This window comes from Pieris napi, chromosome 2 (assembly GCF_905475465.1).
Source record: "Pieris napi chromosome 2, ilPieNapi1.2, whole genome shotgun sequence".
Classification (NCBI taxonomy): domain Eukaryota; kingdom Metazoa; phylum Arthropoda; class Insecta; order Lepidoptera; family Pieridae; genus Pieris; species Pieris napi.
This window is the reverse complement of record NC_062235.1, coordinates 8,687,824-8,713,698: the sequence shown is the minus strand read 5'-3', so window position 1 is coordinate 8,713,698 and position 25,875 is coordinate 8,687,824. Positions and strand designations below refer to the sequence as shown.

The following is a 25,875-nucleotide window of genomic DNA, read 5'->3' as shown; positions in this document are numbered from 1 at the left end:
CATTTTTAATTACCTGCACCGCGGGGCGCATGTTATGCGCAGGATTTCCATACATGGTGAATGTCTGACACTTAGCAATGTATAACTTTAATATGTAACTTTATACCAATTATAAAGTCGATACATTTGTCTTAAATCAAAAATTACTTTTTAATAACACATTCGACATGACACTAAAATATTAAACAAATTTCCACGAATAAAAAACAAACATTATTGTCAATTGTTTTTTTGTTGGATTCTTACCTTTTAAGGGGTTTCTTGCATTTCGAATTTCATATTTGACCGAGGTATGGCTTTACTAGCTAAGCATCATCTTCCTGGGTCAAGGAGGTTTTAAGGAATAATTTATTTGGAATAGCTATGGTGACTTCTTCTTCGATATCGTTTCAACGGTAGCGATCAACATGGCTACTTTAACTTGATACCGGGCTGAATTAAGATTTGGTACTTTAACCACAAAGCAATGATGGTAATTAAAACCTCCTTCTAGTAACGCATTTGCTCCGATCTTACATGCCCATTTCGATTATTTCGAAAACATTTCGACATTATAGCTTAACGCAGATTAGTAACCAGGACTACCTGGATTCAATCCCGGCATAACAATAATTCTGTAGGCACAGAAAACTGACCACTTATTTTGAAGCAGATATTTTTATGAAAACGCGGAATTTTATCTAACCTAAATTATTGGGTGACGAGAGTCTTAATTTTTTATATTGATTAACCTGGTTTTTATATATAAAATACCATTTATATTTCCTACAATTCGTAGATTTCAGAGAGTACATTTGACATCCGCGTTTAAAAAATATTTCTACACTATTAATCTGAAATATCTAGAAAATTGTGTAGAAAGTCCGTGTCATTTTGTAAATGATTAAACGCGTCCAACACTTTCTCTAAATCGTTTATGAATAGAACCGTATGATTCCTAATTACCACCGATATTTTGGAGCTCACTGCCATAAGTAGCTAATTAAATGTGTAGACGGAAAAGTTCAAACAATTCGAACCTCTTTCCCGGGAGGAGCGTTCAATGTTATTAGATATTTAAGGCACGATAAGAACGTAAAAGTGATTGACTCCTTCACGATATATCTTAAATCTCGGGGGTTGACGATTGATGACACTAACTTTCAAAGAAATCGGATATCCATTTATTGCCAACATTTTGGAATAGCAACAGTATATTAGGGTGTAAGAATAGTATGATATGATAGCCCAACTCCTCGTTAGGTAATATCTTACTGCATAGCTACTTTATGAGGCAAGTTATATATTATATATGTTATGTTGACGTTCCTAAGTGGACATAAATACTAATATTCTAATATATATAAAACTTCTAGACGTTATAGTCAAACTCCTTTTATTTGGAGATTTTGATGAAATAATTTTGTTATGTTTGACATGCTTGTATATAAGAGGTGTGTACTGAACAACGTCTGTCGGGTCCGCTAGTGATTAAATACCTATAGTTAAATTTGTATTGATTTGTCTTTTTATATAACGTATTCAAGCCTAGCTTATTTATACCTTGCTTATTATAAGTTAAACACTTATAAAATATTTTTTTATACATCGAATAATTTGCACACAATATCGATAAATGATTTTGTATAAGTCAAGTTTATGTTCTAGTCATAACGTAGGGATGAAATTTTTATAGTCTCAATTGACTTTTATTTAAAAAATAAAGTAACCAAAGCATACCGATACTAAAATAAACAATCTATTTTAAATACATTTATCAGAAACCTGAAAATATTCCATTGAATATATCTGCCGAACTTCTTTCTGCACTTCACGTTTTATACATTGTTGAACATTGTATGATAAATCGAAGTTTATTCAAAAGGACGGATTAGACGTGACCTAGTTACAAACCCATCACAAAACTTCACTCGCAATCACATGTGACAGGTTAGCGGACCATCTCATTTTGTCATCAATGAATATTCACACAGTTGCATAGGGGTCGGCATACTACAGCCCACGAATTGAAATAAATAGAGTGCAGTGATATCCTAGACGAGTGTGGTTCTAAAGACTAAAGTCCTATCTTGTATTCCTATGGATTTTACTTATTATATTCTATGTTCGTCATAACTTGCGCAAAGTCGGTGAATCAAAACATCGCTTCAGAATGCTCTTCAAATTGTTTTCCTGCATCAAACTTGTTAAGGAAATATATTTTTACAATCACATAAATACTCCCTTAGTCTGAAGGCTAACACTGATGATAGACGTCCAGTACCATGTGTACTGTAGAGTGCTTAAGTAAAAAAACTAAATATAATTTAATTATAAATCACACAAAAAAATTCAGTAAAATCGATTCTGCTGCTTAGGAGGAGTTTAATTAGAAACACACGCACAAAACAATTAAAAAAAGATGTAATATATAATATTTTTTATAGTATATTACTTTTGAGTAGAGTAGAGACAATCGTAGTAAAACAAACTGCAAGCATTTCATATACATGTTTGTGTTTTAAAACCTTTCGTCAAATTCAAACCATGCTTAGGCAAATTTGTTTCTTTATATCTAAACTTTATATTAATACTTTAATGAAACATTTCGCTATAATCGATAACAATTAAAATGTTTGTAATGCGAGTAACGTACCAAAAAGCCTGGAACGTTTAAAAACGTTCAATTCAGCACGAAATGCAATACTTTAAATTGAGTGCACGATTCTGTGGGATCAATTACTAACACCGTTCTAAAACTAACAGATATACGAAGACTTCAATTTATAGGTATTCGGTTCTGTGCAATATTCGCGCGAAAGAACTTGAATATATCGTTTCAAACAAATTAAAGTGCCGACAAGCAATTTTTAGAACACAAATCTTTTTATATCAACCTTAGTAGTGACTGACTGGAATAGGCTTTCAGGCTATGTAATTAATACACCGTCTTTAAGAAATCTAAATCCGCAAATACGTGCGCATTATTAAGCTTCTACATAATAATAAATAATAAATACCCTATAGGTTAATGCTTATCGAAGTATTTTCAAATAAAATATCATAATACAGAATTGATTAAAGATACAAATTTGTAGTTTACATAACAGTGTATAATAAATAAGAACAATGATAGACCCTCATTTTTAAATTCTATTTATTCCCTGCATAAAGGTAAATAAGTCGGAGACAAGGTGTCGCAAATCATACATCAAAAAGAGCAATCTGCATATATCAAGGCGACTAGACCGACGTGAATTAATAGATGCATAGAAACATATATATCACTGTAAGTTAAAAGAAGAATTCCCTGCCGTCATTTCACGGGAGTCAATCTTGAAAGAGTTATATGGTGTGTAAAACTGACATTTATGATTGTCGAATAGTCGTATTAATTAACTAAATAGGTTTTATATGTCATTAAAGTGTCATACAAATTTGTTCTGTCATAAATATACGTTAATGGAACTTTTTAGTATCATAGAGTTATAACACGTATTGTTGGTGAAAATCATGAGGTATGGCTTCCGTATGTAGCCAAAAATACACCTGGTGCCTAAAAAATAAGTTTTTACATTTACTAAATCAGTTTAATTTAATAAAATGGAAATAAGCACAAATACTTGTTAAAACATCTGCGTATATATATCATCAGAGAGATTTAGAATCAAATTATAATCTCTGTTTTGCTTATAATGTAGCAACCAATAAAAAACAAGTACACTTCGATACAGGTACTGCAAAGCACGCTTAAAACACTTACGTCTTAATTTCATATTGTAATAAGTGTTCTCGTAGGGTTACCATGGCAACCAACTGACGGTTAACTAAAATATAACGCAATGGAAAAAACAATAATTATTTAGTAGAATTAAAAAGAAATAATGAAACAAACTTGTTAATGTTTGTATAGTTAATTTGCACATTTTGACAAGACCCTTAAAATGCTTGTTACACGTAAGATACCTTAAAAGGTATTTCGCGACAGAAATGATTTCAGTAAGAATTTTTAAAAAGAAATGTCATCCAACGCGGCGCCTGCTATGGTACAAGCAATAAAAAACCTCTGTTAGTGCTCGTAAAATGCCCTAAACAGAGGATATAACGAAATAACTATCTCGATCAAAAAGCCAAAAATGCGCAAGTATCTTTTTTATTTCCCGTGTAATGTAACGGACCGTTAACATTTTAATATTTCTAGAACTTATTTACGGGGAAATTATTTTTATCTTTTGTGGGACACAACTGATGAAATCAAATTAGGCTTGTATGAATATTACAAAAACAAGCTTTTGTTATCAACGGACGGTATGTAACCGGTACTTAAAACTTGTGCTATGTCCTAGCTTCAGCAGGAGACACTTATCCCTGAGGTCGTAGGTTCCAACCCCGGCTGTGCATCAATGGACTTTCCACGCACTTCGTACTCACTCGTACGGTGAAGGAAAACATCGTGAGGAAACCGGCATGATTTAGACGGAAACAAATGACGGCACAGTAGGGTGATCACCTACTTCCTTATAAGAAAAAACAAATGATCACGAAATAGATACAGAAATAAGAGACCTAAAAGATTGTAGGGCCTCTAGTTAAAACTATTCACGTTATTATTATCTAAAATTAAATAGTAAAACTCATATTACTATGCTACTAATATTTGGGATCATGTACCAGTATATTATATTTTACCATACATAGATCACAGATTATAAATCTCACAGATTGTATTTGCTATACTCATTTAATCAATAATAATTAATCTAATCCATTGTATATAAAAATAAATTGATGTTCGTAAGTCTCGCTAAAACTCGAAAACGGCTGGACCCATTTGGCTAATTTTGATCTTGAATTATTTGTGGAAGCCCAGAGAAGGTTTAAACAGTGGGATACTTAAATAATCAGTAAAGAAAAATACTAAAAACTGAAAAATCTGTTCATATTGTGGGTTCCTTTGTCTTTTTAGAAAAATAGAGGTGTCCCTTGGTTGTCATATATTTATAGGTGCCTTCATAAATGTTGCTGCTGTAGTTTGAGGTCTGTTTTAAAAATGTTGTATTACGTTTTGACACAATCATATGCAGGTGATATGAAGTACACGAGTTCATTTTGTGTTGTTTTTATAAAAGGGATATATTATTTTTATTAAGGAAAATATTTATACCTATTAATTACCAATGTACTATTTCTTTGTTATGATTTCTAATCTGCTTATAAATCATAAACCTTTATACGTAATTGTTATGATGACACGCGGGCAATAAAACAGACACTAATGTATGGCACATCTATCTTCTAAATGAATCTGAAAAAATGCCGAGCGCGCGAGTTATAAGCCTGTGGACAAGTTAATTGCGGTAGACCAAATTAAAAGACGAAGAATTCTTCCCTTTTTATCACTAAAAATACACGAACATGATTACAATATACATCATCATACAAAAACCCAGCAACATAAATTTAATTATTAATAATAAATTCAATTCGTCTTATGTTTTTATAGTTTCTTTTACATATATAGTTTTGAAGTCTTAATTTTACATTTTGTATTTATGTATGAACTTATGTATGTATGTATGAACCACGGAAGAGTATTTAGTCACCCACAGCACAGGGATGTCCCCAGTGTATGGACCAATGTATGTTTGCCTATCATATAGTTGTTTATTTGTTTAAATAAATAAAAAATAGCGTGTGTCTACTCTGGTTATTCGACTCCCGGCTGGGTAGCAATCAAATTTTCTATGACAATATCAGCTAAAACACAAAAACCCGTAGAACATACCTATCCCTTATTATCGGATAATAGATTTAGTTGAAAGTTACTATGTACTCCGTAATTTATAAAAAAATCATATTTAAAATAATTTTAAAATCTTTTTGTGTGTGTCAATAGTTAATTTGATAAAGTAATACAAGTTTGTTATTAAATGACGTTAACATTTTTTTTTTTTTTTTTTATATAACGGGGGGCAAACGGGCAGGAGGCTCACCTGATGTTAAGTGATACCGCCGCCCATGGACACTCTCAATGCCAGAGGGCTCGCGAGTGCGTTGCCGGCCTTTTAAGAATTGCTATGCTCTTTTCTTGAAGGACCCTAAGTCGAATTGGTTCGGAAATACTTCAGTGGGCAGCTGGTTCCACATAGTGGTGGTGCGCGGCAAAAACTGCCTTGAAAAACGCTCAGTTGTGGAACGGCGGACGTCGAGGTGATACGGGTGGAATTTCGTATTCTGTCTCGACGTCCGATGATGAAATTCAGCTGCAGGTATTAATCCGAACAACTCCTCTGAACACTCTCCATGGTAAATGCGATAGAAGATGCAGAGTGACCCCACATCTCTACGCAACGCCAAAGGATCAAGCCGCTCGGAGAGGGATTGGTCGTCGACGATTCGAACCGCTCTGCGTTGTATATGGTCAAGTGGAAGGAGCTGGTACTGGGGAGCCCCCGCCCAGAGGTGAGAGCAGTACTCCATGTGGGGCCGAATTTGCGCTTTATATAGTTGCATGCGGTGGCCCGGAGTAAAGTACCGCCTCGCCTTGCTGAGCACACCAAGCTTTTTGGAGGCTAATTTAGCCTTTCCCTCCAAGTGACCGCGAAACTGAACGTCGTTCGATATGTCAACGCCAAGTATTCCAATGCTGGCTGTGGCTTTAAGAAGAGTGTTTTCGAAAAGAGGAGTAGCGACAAAGGGTGTTTTTTTAGCGGAAAGCGCGCAAACTTGTGTCTTCTTGGGGTTAAATTGGACTAGGTTTAGTCTGCCCCAGTCTGAGACTCCACGTAGTAGAGTTTCGACTTCAGACACAAGTTTGTTCCGGTACTCATCGACAACTGCCCGAGAAATACCTGCCCGGCCAGTGTAAAAAGTATCCCCAGTGCTGTCATCCGCATAGCAATGAATGTTGCTAAGTTGCAACATATCATTGATATGCAGAAGAAATAGGGTCGGGGATAGAACACAGCCTTGTGGGACCCCAGCGTTCACGGGTTTAAGGTCGGAACATGCTCCGTCGATGATGACCTTGATGCTCCGATTGGCCAGAAAGCTGGAGATCCAATCGCATAATTTCTCGGGTAGCCCATAGGCTGGAAGCTTCGAGAGCAGTGCTCTGTGCCACACCCGATCGAAGGCTTTCGCTTTGTCCAAACTTACCGCCAACGCCTCCCCCTTGGACTCAATTGCCTCTGCCCACCTATGGGTAAGGTATACAAGGAGGTCACCAGCTGAGCGACCACGACGAAAGCCGTACTGAGAATCGCTAATCAACTGGTGGCCCTCTAGATACCTCAAGAGCTGGCTATTAATAATGGTTTCCATTATTTTGGAGAACAAGGAGGTTATAGCTATTGGGCGATAGTTGGACGGATCAGAGCGATCGCCTTTTTTTGGGATCGGATGTATCGAAGCGGTCTTCCAGCACTTCGGGACAGTGCCGAGCGAGTACAGGTACCGGAAAAGGCGCGTTAAGACCGGAGCCAACTCAGGAGCACAAGTACGTAGCACAATTGGGGGGATACCATCCGGCCCGCTCGACTTATGAATGTCCAAGGAAGATAGTGCTTTGCGGATAGCACGTTGCCGGAATGTGATTTCCGGCATCGAAGAATCACACCGCGAAATGGTCGGTGGTGATCTCCCTCGGTCATCCAAAGTCGAGTTGGACGCGAAGAGACAGCCCAAAAGATCGGCCTTCTCCTTCGCAGTGTGGGCCAGAGAGTCATCCTCCCTGTGCAGTGGCGGAATGGCGGGCTGACAAAAATTCCCTTGGACAGCTTTGGCGAGAGACCAGAAGGCTCGAGTCCCTGATGGGAGTTGGGCCAATCTCTCGCCAAATCTGGCGATGTGCTCTGACTTTGCCTTAGTGATTTCCCGTTTGAAGGACCTGGAGGCTGAGTTATATGCTGTTTTAAGTTCGCTGGTATTGGCATCACGAGATTTCGCCGCTTCCGCCCATGCTTTAAAGCATTCTCGCTTTCGACGCGAGGCCACCTTGCAAGATCGTTTAAACCAGGGCTGAGACTTGCCACCGATCGGCACCGCAGAAAACGGAATAAAGAGTTCCATGCCCTGCAGAACCACTTCGGCGACAGAGGCGGCGACGGAATCTGGAGCTTCCGGCGAAAAGCACATAGGCCCCCAAGGGCCACGCAAAGAAAGACCGCATCCCGTCCCAATCTGCTGACTTATAGTGCCAAATACGGCGACAACCCATAAAGCGGGGCCGTGAAGGGCGCGTAGATGGCACAGTACTCCGGACCACACAATGATCTGATGAACCCAATGGCGGGTCAACAGAGACTTGATAGTTCTCCGGATGTGAAGTCAGCAGAAGGTCCAACAAAGAGGGTTTATGACCATCCACATCTGGTATTCGCGTAATCGCAGGGACCATTTGTGTCAGGTCGTAGGCTAAAGCAAAGTCGTGAAAGGATCTTCCCGCGTGATCGGTGGTTTCAGAGCCGAGCCAATCGGCATGGTGGGCGTTAAAATCGCCAAGTATCACGATTTCAGCGGTAGGAACCCTTTCGAGCAGGGAATCTGTAGCCATTTGGATGTGCTCAATGAGTCGGTCAGTTTCGGTATTTCCGCTATGGGACCTATACAGGCATGCGTAGAATCGCGGATGGTCATCGCAGTCTACGCGCAGCCAGAGGTTGGATAGGTCCCTTCCTTCAAGCGTCCCGAGGCGACGAGAACAGATATCCTCTCTGACGTACACGCAAACTCCCGCCCGCGGCACAAATGAATGTTCCAATTTGTACCCCGGGTAGGAGAGGTAGGAAGTATCAGCCGGGGAGGAAATCTGAGTCTCGGTAAGAAAGAGCAAGGCCGGCTTCGCAGTCTCTAAATGGTAGTGGACTGCGTTGATATTGGAATTGAGCCCCCTAACATTTGTGAAGTCCACGGCGAGCGTGGACGGGGGTGCCTTTGTTGAGTTGCTCCGTTTGCCCCGAGAACGATAACTGTTTTTGATGTTCAGCGCAGAATTGCCCCCCCCCCCCAGAATACGAAGGGCAGCCTGTGCGTCCACCACCGGGTGCTGAGTGTCCCGGTGTTGGACGCCCAGAGGGGGATTCTCCACCGCGAGCGCGTGTGGTACCCCCCTGGGGTAGATTCTCTTTTTTCTGCACCTTCATATTTCATATGGGAGGGGGGGGGGGGGGGGGATGGGCTCCGGGAGTCTCTCTCACCGCACGAAACGCGAGTACAATAAGGCGAACCTATTGCATCACTTCACGCCGGTTTTCTAAGAGACAGTGGTACTGCCCCGGTCGTGCCTGCCCATTTGGCTGAAGCCCGAAGGCAACAGCATGGCACTCCCACTAGGAAGGGGTTGACTGATTGCGCTGATGAAATAACCTCTGTCACAGGTTATTTCACCAGTGGGCGATGGGGTCGTCACGTCACGACGCCAACAAAAACATGTATATAATGCAGTTTTAAATGGGTTAAAATAAATTGTATTAATTCGAATTGAAAATTCTATGCAAAAGTAATTGCTTTAATAGATGTTTAACTTATTCAAAAGGATGGAGACGTGACCTAGTTACCAACCCATCACAAAACTTCACTCGCAATCATCACATGTGACAGGCTAGCGGACATTGTCATTTTGTCATCTATGAATATTCACACAATTGCATAGGGGTCGGCATACTGCAGTCCACAAATTGCAATAAATAACATAGCAGTGATATCCTAGTGGACGAGTGTGGTTCTAAAGTCTTATGTTGTATTCCAATGGATTTTACTTATTATTACAATCAAATAAATAGCCTTAGCCAGAAGGCTAACACTGATATTGACTATATGTAGTCCGATAGTCCCGACAAAAGTCTAGTACCGTGTGTACTGTGGTGTGCTTATTTAAAAAAATATAATTAAATTATGAATCGCACAAAAAATTCTGTAAAATCGATTCTGCCGCTTAGGTGGTGTTTAATTAGAAACACAAGCACAAAACATTTATATGTATAAAGATGTAATATACCTCTATATTTTATAGTATACTAGCTAACCCGGCAAACGTTTATTTTGCCATGTATATTATTTCAAGGAAACATTTTTTGGGTTCAATAACTGCCTAAAAAAAATAAAAAATAGGGATTGATCGTAGAGGGGTGAAAATTAGGTGTTGTAGGTATTTTTATATGTTGTATCATAAAAAAATAAAACATTTTTTTGTTTGGGGTGGACACCTCTTATCACTTAGGAGTTTGAAAGATAGTAGCCGATTATCAGACTTACTGAATATGCATTAAAAATTTCATCAAAATCGGTCCAGCCGTTTCGGAGGAGTGTGGGAACGAACATTGTGACACGAGAATTTTATATATTAGATTACTTTTGTGTAGAGTAGAGACAATCGTAGTTAAAAAAAACTTCAAGCATTGCATCTACAATGGGGTTTAAATGGGTTAAAATAAAATGTATTAATTCGAATTGAAAATTCTATGCAACAGTAATTGCTTTAATTCCAGTCCCCCAATTTAACCTACACCTATGAACTTTTGAACCTTACTTTCTAATTTCTATACAACGCACGATTGGGAAAGTCAGATCAATTACACTTACCACTATCTATAAATATATCCCACTATCTGCCCATGACTTCGCTTTGTATGAACCTTTACCTACGGTTTAACAATTATTTCCAGTGATTTTTTGCGATTTTCAGATTTCCAATCACATTCTTTAACGAATAATCGATTTCACTTTTTCTTTTGATCTAGAGGAAAGTGACCAAATATGGGATAGTATCCCTAATATGGAATACCCCTATTTCTCCCAAATGCAAACTCACATACGCAATAAACAATGATTTTCTGTCTCCTTTTACTCCCGTTTACGCGTACAAGTTGTAGCATGTCAGTTGAGCAAGTACTTTCGTCATTGTGACAGTTTTTTGTTTTGTCGCTACCGCAAAACTTTCTAAGGTATGGTAAAAATACGTATTTTTCGTAAAGTAAGTGCACAGAGTATTGATTTTATAGCTTTTAGAAACCGTTTAGACGTTCTTTTGTATGTTTTAGCGGTATTAGATGATATAACTTTCTTAAATATAAAAATCTGAATGTCAGTTTGAAATCGTTGGAAAATCCAAATATGGACAGATCACAGTATCCAATTATGGACTATTCCATAATTGGTCCTCTAAAGTATCAGCTGACATGATGATTTTGTTAATTGTATATTTTTTTAATGTTTTACCAAAATGGCGGGCGTCAACTCAAAAACGAAGCGAAAAGAATGGATTCAGAGCATATGGCGGAAGTAATAAAATTAGTAAGAGAGAAACAAATGGGTTATTTAAAAGCTGGAAAATACTTTGATGTGTCAAGATCTACTTTGTTTTGATTATGTCAGAAAAACGAATTTTCTCCAGGAGAAGCCGCAGCTACTACACTTGGAAAGAAAACTGTCGTGTTGGCAAAAAACAAGAATTAAAAACAGAATGAGAAAATATCAAAAGGAAAAAAAACAAAAGAGAAGACTAAGCCTAATTCACATGATGAGGAGGTGATGCTATTTGATACTGACAGTGAACCCGATGCCTTGATAGGATATATAGCTCCAGAATCTGAAGATTCGGAGTGTATTTTCTGTGGTGTGCTGTTTTCGAATGATACTCATGGGGAAACATGGATCAAGTCTCTTATGTGTGGACTCTGGGCATGTAATGATTGCGCTGTGCCAAAGTTTGATACCTGGATTTGTGATTTTTGTAAAAAAATTGTGTACCTTTCTATATTATACCAAGTTTCCAAAGAGTCTCGTGTATTTTAAGGTTAATTTTTGATAGTGTTTATAGTATTCCATATTTGGGGTACCTATTCCATATTTAGGTACCTAAATCGTTTTTTAGTTTCTTAAATTTTTTCTTACCTTAAACTAATCGATAAAACCTAAACTTGTTACAAACTAAAGTGCAAATATATGATTGTTAATAATCACCACAAAAAGTTTTTTATTTATAACACTTGTGGAAATTATGCCTAAAAATCAAAATGGTATTCCATATTTGGTCACTCTCCTCTAATTTAAAAAAAATAATCAGTGGCGCTATAATCTCTTTAGGTATTGGCCTCAGATTTCTGAATCTGTTTCATGATCATTTTTAAATATAATAGGCAAGTAGGTGATCAGCCTCCAGTGCCTGACATACGCCGTCGACTTTTTGGATCTAAGACATGTCGGTTTCCTCACGACGTTTTCCTTCACCGTTCGAGCAAATGTTTGATCTGATTTAGATTTGAATAAAGCAAAAAAATAATACAGTACTTACGCGATAATATTCGTGACCTAAACGTGCTATAAACAAAAAATAAATATTTCCATGTAAAAGTAACAAACCCAGTTTCATCTGTAAAGTAGAATTCAGAAATTATTAGTAAAGTTTATTAAAAAATATAACTTTTCCTAAAAGTTCGGGATAACGGTAGACCGACTGCGGAGCCATAATTTTTTTAATAACAATTCAAGTTCTTCAGGCTTCCAACTTGAAATTACGTACATTTATTGATTTCTTAATCAGAACCAGTACAAAACAGGTCCAATTGTAACAGGTATAGTGTACTCATTAATTTGCATAACCATTATTTATCGACAATCAAACTAATTAATTTTGCAATAATTAAGAAAGTTGGTGGAGAGGATTGGGAGAAAAATGCTCAAAACAGAGAGAGATGGAGTCAATTGGAGGAGGCCTATACTCAATAAGAGGTCCTTGAAAAAACCGAATATATATATATATATATATGATGTGTGTATATGTATATATGTATGTATTTTGTGTGTGTGTGTGTATATTTTGTAACTTTTTGTAAATTTTATTTTGTAAATTTTTCAAGGAATAAATGAGGCTTAATTATTATTAAATTATTCTAGTGTACTCATTAATTTGCATAACCATTATTTATCGACAATCAAACTAATTAATTTTGCAATTGCTATTTAATCAATGTTTCTGTTTCCTGATAAGAAGTCATAGAACATCTGTAAACTGCTTTTTTTACTTGATTTAACTTGCTTTAACCACCTCCTAGCTTCGATGGATGGAAAACCCAGTTGTTCTGTGTTTGCGGCTACAAACTATTCGGTTAAAACTACCGAACGAAATGTGTACGATACTTAAATAGACAGGGAGGAAAGTTTAGGAGTATGTACAATAGTTTAATGTAAATTGATTGATATGTAACGTCTATATTTAGGAGGTCGCTAAAAAATTGCCAAAATACACGAAATGCGGTCGAAACTTCCGTCCGTTCGTCTTAGTATAAAATGTGGTCTAAGACAGTAGCGTTTTTGTTACTGGGTTTACCATTCTGTACATGGAAATATCGTAACCATAATAACAAAAAATATGATTAGTCCATATTAATAGGGCCGTTGTATTTTGGAATGTCATAGAAGACGGACTTGTGAATGATTAGTGTACCAAACAGTATACGCTCTGTGCCAGATCACAAATGTTATACATTTCATTATATTCTTTCCGATTTCGGTGTTTGTTTTTGTAAGAACATACGTCCAAAATAGTCCCATAAATAATTATAAGAGTCTCTCATTCCTAAGCGCCATTAGGGGTTGCTATATAGAAATGATTATATGTTTACCCACAAGAAACTCATTTAATCGGTCGTCTTGTAAATTCTTTAGCAGGTTTAAATAAAAAATTAAATTTCTATTAACACCGGGTAAATACAATGTAATAATTATATTTCTTTTGTAACATAACACAAGTCCGTAGCACAAAATATCTTGGTTCCACAATCACGCAAGATTTGAGCAAACAATTTACTATTATTAAAACAAAAGACGACGATGTTTGATTCTCACTGGACGTATTATGTTAATAAAGCCGCATTTATATTTATCTGACGTGTTGTGTTGTGATGCTCTCTGTCGTGATGGCTACTGTTCACATTGATATGACGTGTTATGATGCATTATGACGGTTTTTTGTATCAGTTCCGTCTTGACTCCCAGAGAGTTCACACATTTGCAATGTAATAAAATAAAATAATAATTATTATTACCTCGTAAGTAAAGTGCTTTTATTTGTATAATTAAATAAAAGCACTTTACTTACGAGGTTGTTTCATTTTTTCTCCTATCTCTTCCCAAATAGCTGCTCTCATAACTTGATCTTTATATTCTTTACATTTTGGAATATAAATCACTTTAAATTGTCTTACGTATTCAATTAGTTGCTCTTCGTCCATTTCTGACGCGTAATAACACAACACTGGCGCGTGCACACTAGTCTGATGCGGTATGACGTCTCACGGCACCGCCCCCCGCACCTCACCCTTTCTGACGCGGACCGGGATCACCTGTGACACGACACATCAGAAGCCGTCATAACACACCGCATTGAATAAATGTGAACGCTTCCATATTAAATGTATGAAACTGATACCGTTCTGATGCATCACAACACAACACGTCAGATAAATGTAAATGCGGCTTTATGTGAAGTATCGTGTCGCGTGTCAACGCGTTTTGAACTATAGATGTTAATGCAATCTCGAATCGAGATCGTCTATTCGAGATCTCGGATAGTTTTCGAAAACACGATTAAAAAAAATATTTTTTGTAATAATTATTGTAACTCATATTTATTATAACTGGTCCTATTATTTATTTACAATAATTTAAAAGTAGTAAATAAAAATATATTTCCAGAATTACTTCTATCTACCTATACGATAATGCCCTCTCAGACTTAACACTGGTAGGCACCATCGTGAGTAAGCCATTATAAGCGAATATAGCTTCATCTCTTTTTTTATGAGTGAATCTTATCTATTGAATCTCGCAGAAAGACGTGAAGAAGAACTGAGAGCACCCAGAGTCTCTTCTAATTAGTTTCGTCGCCTTTCAAATGACGATGTTCCAAGTCATCTTTATAATTACAGGAATTTTTAAATATAGCAACGCTGTGTTTGCATTTATTCGACGCTGAGAGATACCCTTCTTTATCGAAGAGATTAACTAGTGTTACCTAATCTCCTTAATGCTATGAAATCTCGTCATTACGCTTCGGAATTGATCTCGAAAAATGGCACGCGGTCTTGGGATTGCAATCCCTAGTTGTTGACTAAACGGAATCAAACGCGCCAAAGTCCACGCCAATTAGTATTTTGTTTTACATTCTCGGTCCCAGGCTACTTTTTATCCAAAAAAGGTGCGATTCGCATGTCATACTCATTTTACATCAATAGAAACGTCTAATCCGACTCTTAGAGATAAATAAAGCGGTAATATTTCAGTGAGGAAATCATAAACACGAGTAAACAAACCGTAGATTTCTCACAAAACTTTCAGTGTTACTTCGATAATGTTGCGCGATAAATTGTGATTTAGAAACAAAGCTTTTTATACACGATTTCAGATAGTTCATAATACATTATTACATGCCTAAGTATTGTTATTGACATTATTTCCATGAAATTTAATGTAAAAAAAGTCGGTTTTATTACGCACCTTGTCACATTATTATCAATGATATAAAAGCCATTAAAAAATATATTACATTATATTTTTTGCCGATTTTAAACAAAGATATATATGTTCCTCGGTTAGCAGTTTTGTAGCTTATACACAGACACAGAGAAAATCATTTTATTTGTTTCCTCCTTTCCCCTACAATAATTTTCATTAAATTTAATATATGTAAAGGATTCTACACAATGTAGCCTAATTTTCGTCTAAAATTCACTAAAGGGCCCGTTTAGTAAATCACTATATGAGAGATAAAAGACCCTCAAAATAGACTTACAAGATTCAGGCCTACATCTTACATTTCTACTCCATTAAACAAGACATCTATCTCACATAACGACACCATAATGAACATTATACTTTAGTTTATGGTTAATAGTCTTAAGACTCAAATAATACAGGCAAACACATATTTTTTCATGGCGTACCCTTGTTTTTAAAGACTCACAATCAGCTGATCGTGAGCTCGTCGTGTGGGAGTCAACAAAGAAATCTGCCTCCGTATTCTGTAAATATATAGAATTCACTTCTTTAGCTATTTGTCTAATCAAGTCTTTGGCCGATCGTAGTTTACAGAATCACTCTACTGTTCTGAATTAATACTAAGAAACTGAGTAAATAAATGATTTATAATCTTTCGTTTAAAATATATTGAAAACATTTCCCGCTAGACCGTGGTCCTATTTTTAATATAAAAAAATCTCCAGTCCAGTCTTGATATTAATTCCTTTGTCCTAAAACAGATAAAAAGAAAATAAAACCTTTTATAAGTCAGCTCAAAAGTTAGCAATGACGAATGCTTTTCAACTGTAATTAAACCCCGACATTCTTGAACATTTTCATTTAATTAGCCAATAAAAATCGCGTGAAGATCTTTATATAAATGAGTTTCCTGTCGCCGAACGAGTGCAAAAACAAATTTGTATGAAACATCTGTTTACCGGTATGATATTATTATCTCTTCCATATCCTATTAGTTATGAATTACGGGTTATTTTCAGCGGTGTGAGATTCCATTGCGTGTGTTAAGTGGACCATGTAAATGTATGTATGGTGATTATAAAAATCAAATACTTATCTATTTTTATCACGTGGATTTAGTCTTGTTACCCTGCTTGAATGGTATGCCCATACAATCAGGGTAACAAGAATAAAGTGTTGAATGTCTAGAGAAATATCACAAACGTATTTTGATACTTAAATCATAAGTATTTCTATACAATTACTTAACCTTCAATCATTCGTCTTGCGACGCGCTCCAAAACTTTCGCAGTCGTAAAATAATTTTATGAATTCCTAGAGATATTTTTGACTGTTGTCTCCATGTTTTACGACGCTCTAAGGCGAAAAATACTATTACTATAATCTGTTGATATGAACCTAACCTTAAATACTATTTATTGAGTTATTAAAATCCAAACACACAACAAGATAATAATTCTATTTACGTACCACAAAACATTATAGAGCAAAGCAATAGCTATCCACAATATCCTTTGTAGACGTCTAACCAATTGCATTTAGAACATAATCAAAGAATAGCTTTAAGCTCTTTTTCGAAGCTTTAGTGCGTAACAGCGACAGTAAAGAGATTTATATTTGAATGCGCCGAGACGCGGTTTCTTCACGATTCTATCTCAAACGCTTATCCGACGTTATTATCAGACTCATAGATATGTCAAATGGCTCGATAAAGACGCTTTATTTGGTCTTCTCTTTCACGATGATCAAAAGTTTAACGTGGGCGGATAAAGTTACAGTTTACTGGAATAGTGATTTGTGAGCCTCTATGCCATTTAGTAAAGTGAGATTCCGGGGAGATGAGTGAGCGGACATGAGCGTGTTAAAAAGGGTGCGGTGATGCAAGTGACGTGGGCGCATGATGCGCGCTCGGTTTGATGGAAGAGTCATGGTCGTCGGGCGGTGGGCCGCTGCTGCGTACGAGGTCTTTGCCTTTGGTGCTAGAGGCCAGCGGCGGTGTGCCCGCTCGCCAGACAAAGCTAGACCCTCGGCAGTTATTGACTCTCACCCGACATTACTACCCCGAGGGCGGCTGGGGGTGGGGGGTTGCTATAGCTGCGACGATAGCCCAGCTTCTTGCTCACGGCTTGCACCAGGCTTCTGCAGTGATCGCTGTAGAAGCTATCAAACGGTTCGGTCCGGAGGTGCAGATGCAAGCAGGTATGTGCAAAGTAATCACCATATCAATCGGGGGCCATACTAAATGTTGTGAATTATTTTATTAACTTGTGACCTGTATCCGGCCTATTTATTACTTTTCCTTATTAGTGTTGCTTGTAAGAGATCGCTTGAGAGCTATAGGCGGCCGTGTAGCCGCCTATTAGCCGTGTATTTTTTTAATAAGCAAATTGATAGAAAAAATTAAATGCGTTTAGCCAAAAAATTATTTTTATTGTTAAAACAATTTTAAGTGCACAATAAAGTCAATTCACCTTCAATATTGGTAAAATATATTGTCAATATCTTAATACAGTAGCATATAATTATCTACTGGATTATTTACCGAGTAAATAAGTTCGATTACAGACAATTACATAATAATAATTTTAACAGAAAGGTTGAGTCAGCAATTAAACAACATTTATATGTCAACCCTTATACAGTTTCATTATAATGTTACTTTTAAACGACACGTGAAACCTTCAATACCGGATCACACGCTTATTGTTTTTAATAACAAACTAGTTTACAATAATTACGTTATTTTATTTATTTTTACTCATTTTTGAGTAGGCAAGGACTTGTATATTATGTTTGTGTTATTATTACTAAGCAGTATTGACCCTCGGAAAGATAACACCAATAAAAGACGTAGCAATGAAACTTATATAAATATTTTAGGAAAAGTTTTTATGTTTGTTTGTAGAAACTGCTTTACCTATAATAGGAAGCTAACTTATTTCTGAGTAAATGTGGTTATATTTGTGTTTCCCGTTTCCCGGCAATTGAAGTACGGGCATAAGTTATAAGATTTCTATATACATGGATACAATAAATTTTAAATCGCTTTAAAAAAACTTCTACCTCATTTACCACGGAGAGTGTTCCGAGCAGTTTTTCGGACTGCAGTTTTTTACCCTGCAGCTGAGTTCAATCATCGGACGTCACGGCAGAATACAAAATACCATCCGTATCACCTCGACGTCCGTCGTTCCACAACTGAGCGTTTCTTAAGATAGTTTTTGCCGCGCTCCACCACTAAGTGGAACCAGGTTCCCACTGAAGTATTTTCGAACCAATTCGACTAAGAAAAGTGCGTCCCAAATCTTAAACAGCCGGCAACGCACTTGCGAGCCTTCTGGCAATGTGAGTGTCCATGGGCGGCGGTATCACTTAACATCACCGTTTGCTTCCTATTACATAAAAAAAAACATTATCGTTTTAAAAAAAACCTTTTTCACTTCAACTTTCCGTTTTAGGAATAGAATTGAGTGGTACTTTAAATTCGTCAATAATGTGCGCCTCCACAAGTTCTAGATTTGGAAGATTTCCAAGCCCTCGACAATACTTACTTAAAACCGTTCATATAGTGTCTGGATAGTTGTTGAAAGTTTCACCGATCCGATTTTCTCTAACGAAGTCTATGCTTTGCAAGATTGGTTTGCTATCAAGATAAAACAAGAGACGTATTTTGACTTAGAATACAAAGTGCTGATTGATCTTAAAGGTTTTTGTACAAAAGCGATAGTTTAGTTTATCTCTGAGCTTAAATTTTGTATGAACAAAACTACATCATAAAACCAATTGTATTTCGATACTATAATTTATAAAGTATATATAAATTATTACGTGTTTAAATAGACCCAAATTTTAATACTTAAGATTCGGTCAAGAAAGTAAATATCCTTAACAATTGGAATAACTTTGTTAGAGCATTTCAAGGTATGTCGTCATCATAATTCATAAATGTTTAAAAATTTATTAATTTCTGGGTTAGTTTCCCGATGTTATAATAATTCTATTGGATTGACACGGAAGTTTGAGTTACAAACACTTCAATGACCATTTCTTTAATCTAAATGAATAAAGTTGGAAAACCCTAAAATATATATATCAAGGCTAAGAATCAACTCACTTGTATAGAATATACCATATTTGTCCTTTTAATAACTTTTATCATATTTCACTAGAGTCACCATTAAGTATAAACTTATTTATTCATCGGCTTAACCCTGTTGATATTTGATCTTTGTCAAACAACTTTATTGTGTCTAAGCGAGTAAATATACTCAATGTATTTTGTTTAACATTAATGTCCTACGTTTAATGTAATCTAGTTAAAGAATGTTGTGTAACTTTCATTATATGTGGATTCAGTCTATCAGCCTTAATGCACTGTAGCTCCGAAAATAAATAATGATAAAAAGAATCTAACCGAAAATTCAACTCATACATAATATGTTGCAGCGAAACTGCGTTACACGAAACAAAGACTTGAGTTAATCAAGTTTTGGATAGAATTAAAACCTAAATTTAACTAAAGCCTGTTTACTTAAATCAAGTTTGAATCTATTTTATAATTAGATAGTGTTGTGGGGGCAGTTAAAGTTGATTGAAGGTTCTCGTACCGTACTACGAAAACTATAGAGTATAGGCTATAACAGAGAAAGTTAAAGAGTTGCCAGATAATTGAAGATCACCAATAATTAGTACTTTTTTGTCTGTGTACATAATTATTTTCTATTTTAGTACCTGTTAGGGCTTAAAGGTTTTATGTGCTTAGACCAAAATATTGGTACCGAGAATTGAACTGGAAACTAAGTACTTAATGATTAGTGTGCCTTCACTCCTGATGTAACAATACTTTATACTGTATGTTAAGATAATATTTTCTAGGTACATACATAATTTATATTAGTAGGGTAGAACTGTAAATATAATAAATAATTTATATTAATAGGGTAGAACTGTGTTACAAAAATTACCATGTGTTTTAAGTTAAGTGAATATATTTGAACTTGGCAATCGACTCAAGTAACGCAAAGTAATTTTATTGCTACAAATCTGTCTAGTCTGGATGCTCGGTTTAAATATATTAGGGGACACGACACTCGTAAAACTAACAGTCAATAATACATTTACAATTGCAATAATCCGATTATATTTAATAGAAAACTTATGACTGAATAATTCAAAGAAATGTGGCAAGAAGGTTGAAATTGTATTATTTACTTTGTGAAATTGCCGTCTAATAAATAATCTCTAGATTTCACGTCCCGGCCAAAGATTCCTGTATCTGTTTCGTCATTATCTCTTATAGTAGATACATCTTTATAATTATCTTGATCTAAAGAATGAGGCAACTAAGCTTCCAAAAGTAGTGCTAGATGAGTGTTGTCGTATATTATATTATTTCAGTTCGACTTAGGGTCAAGAAAAGAGCGTACCAATTCTTGAAAGGCAGGCACCGCACTTGCGAGCCTTCTGTCAATGTCCATGGGCGGCGGGGCGGTATCACTTAATATTAGATGAGCCTCCTGCCTGTTTGTCTGCTATTTGGTTTTTTGAACTTACCAAAATCTAAAAAAAATCTAAACAAGGGTTTTTTCTAATCTGAGTACCTACGGCTGTTAGTATTAATATTTTAAATTGCGTTGTCCATGTTTATTTTACTTTATCTTAATACCTGTGAACAACAAAGGGAAAAGCTGTGAAAAGAACAAAGGATTATAACGTAAAAATACGCATGAAAAATTCTTCAATACAAATGTGTTATAAATTCCAAATCCGTTCTAAATATTATATTCTCGCTGCGTATAAATTGAATGATATCGTCTGATAAACGGTTACATTAATCATCACCTTGCGAAAGACACGTAATGAATAATTTTATAGCTCACGCAATTTATGAACTTTCCCTTGATACATTTGATATTTTAAATCACGTGACGATTTTTCGTGAATATTTTCGCGAGTAGCATTAATTTGTGAATTACTTAGGGTTACCACTATAAATATGTATATATTAGTATTCACCAACAAGTCACACATAACATACTCGGAGTAATAGTGATGCATAGATGCAAAGTTGCAACAGATGCATCGTTTTATTCGAATTTGCGAAGCTCTTGGACATCACGGGCAGTCTAGTAAAGCCCGCAAACATTGTTAGTCCAACTAAAAGTTAATAATTTATTTTAAAATGTTAATAATTTATTTTAAAAGTAAATAATTTACTTTAAAAGTTAATAATTTACTTTAAAAGTTAATAATTTACTTTAAAAGTTAATAATTTATTTTAAAAGGTTAATAATGTATTTTAACTTGATTGTAATGTCAAAATTTACAAAGCAATTTATTCGTCCCAATAAAAAAATCTATTAATAGATATAAATGCATAATTTCCCTAAGACACGAAATTAGTTCCGCAATCCGAATAAGGTTACAAAGTAGTACAAATACTGGAGAGATATGGTTAAAATTAAATGAAACAGTTAAATCAATACTGTCATTTGGCAGTGGTATCTCGCTTTATTCCTCGAATGGCAGCATTAACTCAAGATAAGCTTTAGGTCACAACTTATACAGGAAGCTCTATGTTTATTTAATAGCTTGCATGGGACCTGAGTGCGATCCATTCATAACAATATATTTTGTTATCTACCAGAATGTAGCAAGTTAAAACCTTTTACGAAGATTTACATTTTTAAAACAACTTTATAGATATCTTATTTTCCTTCCCTTAAATCATATAAAGATATATAAGTATATATGACGACTCATTGGTCTAGTAGTTAGTACCCCTGACTGCGAAACCATGGGTCCCGGGTTCGATCCCCGGCTGAGACGAACATCGATGTGATGAGCATTTGGTGTTGTGCTTAGGTCTTGGGTGTTTAAATATGTATTTATATGTTTATCTATCTATAATATTTATCTATATCCGTTGCCTAGTACCCATAACACAAGCTTCACCAGCTTAGCATGGGACTAGGTCAATTGGTGTGAATTGTCTTAAAAAAAAATATATAAAATATATATATAGATATCCTTTCTTTTCCTTTCTCTGAGACAGTAATCTTTGTGACTTAGGTCTAAGTACGCAATTAAAATATTGCTATATATTTATAAGTTCCATAAAATTATACATGAAAATATGACATCACAAATTTTGCAACATACACATCAATTATATTAGAACATAAGCAAGCTAGCAAGGGAAAAAATTCAACAATTAAACAAGCAACCACAAAATAAAAAAAATAAAATTTTGAAAAGAAAATTTTGCAAGCAAGTTAGTGTGAGTTAATACTCATACTAAATTAAATATTTTATACAAATAAAGTAGATCAATGAAGTCACGTCGGAGTTTTAGAGTATCTAACTTGAAATAGTCCAAACGAGCCTCGTACGTTTGCAATACACCACGCAAGTGTAGACGATTGCAAAGCTTCTAAGGAAACGTTTTTGAACTGTTTCAATAGTATTTATGTTCGTTTTGAAATGACCAGATAACAGTACCATATTCTAAAATACTACGGACAAGTATTTTGTAAAGAGTTACTGTACTTTGAACGTTTGTAAAGGATGAAGAGGACCTAGCATTTTATTAGCCTTGTTGGCAACTGTTTGCGTGTGCTCAATGATATTCAGTTTTATTATTATTAATTTAATTGTAAAATCTTTCACTATATTCTTTTTATATCAAAATACAATGTCTTGGACAAAGCCAAAGGTGGATGAAGCGTCGATATAAGACACGATTATGACGAACGTCTGTTTCGCACGATATTCGCAAAAAGCGCTAGACTGGCAAAAAGGCTGGTGGAGCGGGTGGCCGCCCTAACTGCCAATCATCGACAATCGTTTATTAGGATCGACGTAGGGTGATACCGATATATTAGTGTTGCCAACCTCAGAGCACATTTATCATCGAAACCGACGTTTAATATGTTTCGGCTCGGTGACAGCAGCCGTGATAAGACCGAATATATTTTTAATATAATTTCAGAATTATCACAACATGATTTGTGGGATAAGTTGCGTAATTTCTGTTAAGCAGACCGTAATTAATTTTTCGATCTCGAATTTGGAATAAGTTTAGGTCGTTTTTCCGTTTTCGGGTAATTTTAATTTTCGATTTAATGACGTAATTAAAACTTCGTAATTGCCTTTTTTGGCACTCGTATTTATTTGCTGTTTTGAGTCTGGTTAGCTTAGACAAGTGGCTTCTAATCTGCAAAAAAGTATTTTATATGATATAGTCTAAGAGATAGTATAAAAATCTAAATGCTTTACGTATATGCCGTATAGGCTTAGAAATCTTATCAGTTATATATAAGCTTGATCAATGAAACAGATACGAGAATGTGTGCTATGGTACATACGAGACTTCAAAAATATACATTTTGTATATATTACATGTGATGCTTTAGTTTTATTTATTTTTAGCAACTCGAAATAGCAGAGTTAATAAATTTAAAAGTAACAAAGAGACAATAACTCTTGAAAACAACTTTCCGACGTTCATTAATTGAATATAAGAAACGGGAATTCAAGCGTTCAAAGGGAAAACTTTAATTTATGATCGCATCAGTCAATAACGTCACAAGTTCTATGAAAGAAACAAGTCATCGATGTATAACAAGCAATAAATCAAGAATCCTTTGAAGAGAGCCGTGTTAGATGCTATTAAAAGTTAAAGAGAAAAAACTTACCTTTGGCAATTTGGCACAAAAATGTAAGGAAATTGGTGTATCTTTTAAAAGCGCCAAAGCGTGAAGCGGGTGGCACAGACAATCTTATTTTGTTGTTATTAAAGAGGATTATTTACATTGCTGTGAAATAAAACATACCTTAGTGCAATAGTGATTTATAAAACTTGATTATTTAAATTTGTTTCAATTACTTAAAGGATACTGTCTCGTTATAAATGTCTATCATAGAGGAATAACATTGATATAATAAAAAGAAAGTTTGAATAACATACAAATTTTACATGATATGTTATATGGAAGTAATCCTATAAAGTAATAGAGGTACTTTATATATTACCTTCCCCATAACTTAGTTTATGACAGCAAAATTGTTTTCCATACATTTATTTCTGTGCTTGTATACTTTGCGTCGTACACTTGTTTCTCTTTTGAGGTTAAGTGTGGAAATTGACAATAACAACTATTACAAACAAAATAACAAAAATGTAACATATAGTCAGATTATTGTAACCATAAAGACATTACAATATACATATATTGATTTAAAAAAAATGTATGTTGCTTATCCGGTCAGACTATTTAAAAGAAAACACATAATTAAACTTAGTTTTATATCTACAAACTTTATTCATTTATAAGGAGATGAGGTAGCGATCTCTTTATTCTGTTTCCAGAACTATGCAAGAATATAGATGTTCCAGTGCATTTGTTGTCAAAAGAATAAACTTGGCCATTATTTATGATGTTATATTTCGCCGTAACTGCAGCTCGTTCGTAGAAATTGTGGGAATAGTTTTGAATTCAAAAAATGTGATTGTGGCTTTATACTTTTGTTTAGCGACGTTCTTTGTTTATACGTTTGTGATAAAGTACCATTATGAAAAATACAGTACTTCCAGATTGAAGCGTTTTTTTCTTTTGTAAGCTTTTGATTAATGACATTGTAATGAAGCACGCAAATTATAGAAAAAAAAAATAACGTGGCTGAATTCCCTAAAATATCCTTAACATCACTTACTTGCAGGAATATAGGTCATTATAAGGGAAAACTTTCCTTTGGCTCTATTGTTTTGGTATATTTGTATACATGAAGTTTAATTTTATTAAGAATAAATTTAATGATTATGAATGTTTTTTAATTATTATACAATATCCTTTATATTGAGTAATAATTTAAATAAAATACATCAACTAATTAATTTGTACAAACAAACTTCTAAAGGTATCCACAGTTCTGTGTGTTATGTGCTGGGTTTTAGAGCCATTTATATTTATTCTGTACTGTTAATATTCTTTCTTAAGCTTGTCTGAAAAAAGAAGTTCCTTCTACATTAGATCCAATGACGTCTATATTACAACAGGTTACTTCACTAAGCAAGAACTATGTATTTCTATGACAAAGTTTATATTAGAGGATTAAATAAGGTTGTGTTTCAAAACGATCGTAAGAAAGTGTTAAAACCTCCTTTTTAACAAAATTTTATACTGTACCCCTCGTTATACAATACTTTTATTAATCATTATACTACTTCACTAGTGATGTGATGTTATTTTTATGAATGAAAGGTTTAATGAAAACCTAGGGTAATATTTGCCTTTAGTATGGAAATATCACACCAGGCTCGATATTTTGTTAAAATATACTCAATTCATGAATTCACTTACAAACTCACTTCAACACGATGATGAGTCGTGTGCGCGTCTT

At 35.2% G+C, this 25,875-nt stretch overlaps 1 protein-coding gene across 5 annotated transcripts in view; it reads left to right on the top strand.

Moving 5' to 3' along the window:
• The window catches only part of LOC125063081 (monocarboxylate transporter 10-like), a 115,846-nt gene that overhangs the window by 70,682 nt on the left and 19,289 nt on the right, over positions 1 to 25,875 (top strand). Inside the window, exon 2 of one of the 5 annotated variants that reach the window (XM_047669328.1) lies at positions 17,293 to 17,673. The exons of 1 other annotated variant lie outside the window; for it this stretch is intronic. In XM_047669328.1, coding sequence (XP_047525284.1) covers positions 17,391 to 17,673 — 283 coding nt within the window. In that variant the 5' untranslated portion in view covers positions 17,293 to 17,390. Of the gene's footprint in view, positions 1 to 17,157; positions 17,674 to 25,875 lie in introns of all 5 variants that reach the window. 3 more of the 5 variants (XM_047669324.1, XM_047669326.1, XM_047669325.1) reach the window with 3 other exon arrangements.